At 60.8% G+C, this 3,737-nt stretch overlaps 1 protein-coding gene across 1 annotated transcript in view; it reads right to left on the reverse strand.

The window, feature by feature from the left end:
* Positions 1-11: 11 nt before the first annotated feature.
* Positions 12-3,737, reverse strand: part of SARNP (SAP domain containing ribonucleoprotein) — a 7,315-nt gene continuing 3,589 nt past the window's right edge. The window contains exons 3-6 of the mRNA XM_026866951.1: positions 3,480-3,553; positions 3,077-3,105; positions 2,565-2,590; positions 12-1,544 (exon numbers count right to left, since the gene is read on the reverse strand). Coding sequence (XP_026722752.1) covers positions 1,359-1,544; positions 2,565-2,590; positions 3,077-3,105; positions 3,480-3,553 — 315 coding nt within the window. The 3' untranslated portion in view covers positions 12-1,358. The remainder of the gene's footprint in view (positions 1,545-2,564; positions 2,591-3,076; positions 3,106-3,479; positions 3,554-3,737) is intronic.

Consider the following 3,737-nt stretch of genomic DNA (forward strand, 5'->3'; position numbering starts at 1 on the left):
GTCCCCAGGGTCGGTCTCCGCCGGGACGACGGGGAGCTCTGAGGACGCAGCGAGGCGCGGGCGCCGGCCCTCGCGCTGCGGTGGGTGCAGGTTTTTGCCGGGGCGGGGGCCACGGGAGCCCGCTCCCTCCGTAAGCCCGGCTTCATTAAGCTGCAGGCACACAATCCTACCCGGGGAAGGCCACGGCCATAAACACTGACAAGGCATATATTCCTCCTGAAAAATGGGAGCTCCTAGTGACAGGGTTAATGATGTTTGAGCAGCCTCTCACCCTGAGCTCCACATATCCCGGCTTTAATGCACTGGCCTCCTTCCCCCACCCCCAAAGGGACAGGAGAGGGAAGGGGGGGGGGGAACAGCGACCTCCAATGCCAGATATTTTCTACATCAGTGAATTCCCAGGGCCGGTGGAATAAAGCAGAACGCTCGTACGTGGAGAAACATGCAGCGGAAAAGGTCAAATCCATCCCCCCGAGGAGGAGAGGGGCTTATTTCACAGGGATGGAGAGAAGATGAACCTCCCCTGGCTCTTACCCTTTTCCGCAGCGAGAGGAGAGGTCTCCATGCCAACACCATCCAGCTGCTAGAGCTGGACGATTCTTTTTCCCTCACCGCTATTTCTGAACAGTGCTGCAGCACGAGGCTCGTTACAGCCCAGAAGAGGAAAAGGCTATTTTTGTTTGGGAAGCACACAGGATGTTGTATTAATCTCCGAGTATATATTTATCCTTTCTTCTGTTTTCCCCGAACACACTGAATTCATCTTCTCCCCCGTTCGCTACCGAACACGTTTGGGCAGGGGACGATCGCACCCCTCCCCGGCAGACGTTTGCCTCCACGCACATCCCCGTGGGCCCCCCCCCAGCACCGTTCCAGCCCCACCGACAGCCCCGCAGGCAGTGCGAGGGCTGAGCTAAACCTCTTCCTAGCTACGAGGACCAGAGGAGGGGGTCGCGCTCGGAAGCTCCCCTCTATTTCTCTCTTGGAAAAAATAAACAGCTTTAAGACCAAATCCGTCCCCCTACAAAGCTCATCTCATTTGTACTTCAAAGGGTTATTTCCTACCAGGGAGCTCTGGATGCCTTCTCTTCAGAGAGCTCATTACCTCGGTCATTACAGACCTGGCTCCCACCGCCCCCAGAAACGGGCACTTGCACAGCGCGAGTCAAACGCCGGGAAGGCAACGGCCCGCCGAAGGGCGGCTCTTCCCAGGCAAAGATTCGGTGAACAATCTGAAAATTCCACACCCCTATGAGCCGTAACGCGCCCTCAGCCATGCCCGGAGTCACCCCCGCAAGCACAACCGGGAGGGGGGCAGGAAGGAAGCGGCGCTGACGGGGCTCCCCGGGGGCCGGGGCTCAGGACGAGACGTGAAACCTCCGGCAGCACCCAGGCTCCGAGCGGCCACGGCGCCACGAGCCGGGGCACCGGCTCAGCTGGAGGGGCAAAGTGTCCTGGAGGCCAAGGCACCTTACCTTCTTGGAGAGCGAGGAGACATTCAACCCAAATCTTTGAGCCCTTTCCTTTAATTTATCCATGTTTACCTACAAAGACATAGGAAACAATTTACATTTTTTTGGACATTCAGGTGGCAGGGACAGCGGGAAGGGACAGCTCCTCCCGGAGGGGACTCGGGCACAGCGACCGGCAGCTCTGCCAGCACCCAGGTCGCGGGGCAGCACCGGGCTCCCAAACGAAGCTGCCGGGATCTGCCCGTCCGTCCCTTCGCCTCCGCAAACCCAAGGACAAACAGACCCCCCCAGCGCTGCTCCCCATCCCGAGGGAGCCGCCGTGTCCGACGGTTCCTGGGGGCTGCCTAGACCTGGGACCGCTCGGCTCAACACGAACAGGAACGAAACGTCCTCCTGGGCAAACCCACCGGCACCCCTAAGCATTCTGCCCGCTCACAAAGCGTCGCTGCACCCTCACCCTGCCGAAACCTGCGCGGCACCCGGGCAGGGCCCGTCCGAGCCACCTCCTGATGCGGCGCCCAGCCCGCCGGGACCCCCACGGCATGCACCCCGCGTGGGGCGCAGCTCTGCCGAGGGACACCTGGCGCTAGTCCGCCTCGCAGACGCCGACGGGACCCTTCACAGCCCTGGCACCGGAGGAGCTCGACGCCCCGGTGACAGGCCTCGTCCTGGCTCAGCTCTGTCCCGCTCGTCCCCTGCTGCTCGGTGAGCAGAGCCCGGCCCCGCGTGGCCCCCGACCAGGAAAACCCAGACAACTTCCTATGGGTCATTCACCATTCCCATTCCGGAATTCCAATTCCGTTCCGTTTCCATCCAAACAACAGAGTGCAAGTCAGGCATGTGCAAAAACCCCAGGTACCATCTTTGTTCCTTCCAGAGTGTCACTGAAATCAGCTCATCTGAGAAAACCGTCCCAAGGGGCGGCCGCGGGGAGCGAACCCGGCGAGTTCAGCGACACCCGGGGGGGGTTGTGACAGAAACTCGCCCCACGGACGCGGCTCCGGCCCCTACGGACAGGAACCTCTTCTACAAATCGCAACCCGCGGGCCGGGCCTGGCCAGCAGCCACTCGAGAACAAGAAGCATTGCTTACCGTGGGTTTGCTGTCTGCAGAGAGGCCTGAAAGGAGGAGGCAAGAAAAAAAAACACAACAAAAAACACCCCGTTAGAGTCAGAGCATCGGGAGCAGCATCTTTTCCAGCACAGCGAAGTCGCGGCTCTGCCCATCGGGGACTGGAGAACTGCTCTCCTGTCCCTCCCAGCCGCCACCCCGCTCGCTACACAACCAGCCTCCCAATTGCTTTTTCACCTTCACATCACCTTCTCCCCCCCCCAGAACTGCTGCCGTCCCCCCTCGCTCAGTGCCACAGGAACACCCGGCCGGTGCCTTCCCCCTGCACTCAGACGCTTCTCCCAGCACCTCAGGGAACACCCCGTGTCCTTTTCCTCCCAATTCCCGCTCGCAGCTCCTGGGCGTGGTCAGGAAAAGGGACAGAAGCAAAACCAAAAGTGGCCCCACCTGTGATTTTTTTTTTTCCCCCCCGGGAATAATTAAATATTTGCAGTAAGGTCACTCCACGGATTGGTTGGGTTTCACCTCCTCACCTTTAGTCGAAACTGTGGCCAAACCAAACCTGCCAAAGGTAAACAGAGCTCAGTCAGAAACTCGGCGAAGATGAGGTCGGCCAGAGCCTGGTGCATCAAGTCTCAGGTGTGAACTTTTCCTTCAAATATTTTTCACTTGAGAAAACTGGTTTGGGGGCAGGACGCACTGGCAGAGGCTCTCAGCGGCCAGTGCGGATCCTGACCCGCTCTGCAGGCGGCAGAAAGCCCCTCAGGGCACCGGGGGTCACCCTTTTCCCCTGCATCGCCCCGTCCCCGGTATTTCAGCCCAAGGACGGAGCAGAGCCAGCACCGAGCACCCCCCCCGGCCAACGCGCGGCACCAGCTCCTGGTTCCGACCCCTCGCCCCGGCAAGGGAGGGAGGAGGCTCCGAGCGGGGACTCACCGAGCTGCCCGCGCTGCCTTCTTGCTCTCCAGGCTGACGGGCACGTTGAAGCGCTCAGCCCTCTTCTGCATCCGCTGGAGGAGGGAGAGAAAGGAGCCAGCTGAGGAAGAGCGGAGGGTTGGAGGGTACAAAAAGGAGGTGCTGTGGATGGAGAGGCACGCGGACGCAGCAGGCGGGGAGACAACGCTCCGATGGCCCCGTCACACCAGCACCACGGGCTGGAAAGGGGAACAAACCCCACACACACACCCCCCCCCC

The sequence above is a fragment of the Athene cunicularia genome, unplaced genomic scaffold (assembly GCF_003259725.1).
Source record: "Athene cunicularia isolate RWA unplaced genomic scaffold, athCun1 BOjh376285_part1, whole genome shotgun sequence".
Taxonomy (NCBI): Eukaryota; Metazoa; Chordata; class Aves; order Strigiformes; family Strigidae; genus Athene; species Athene cunicularia.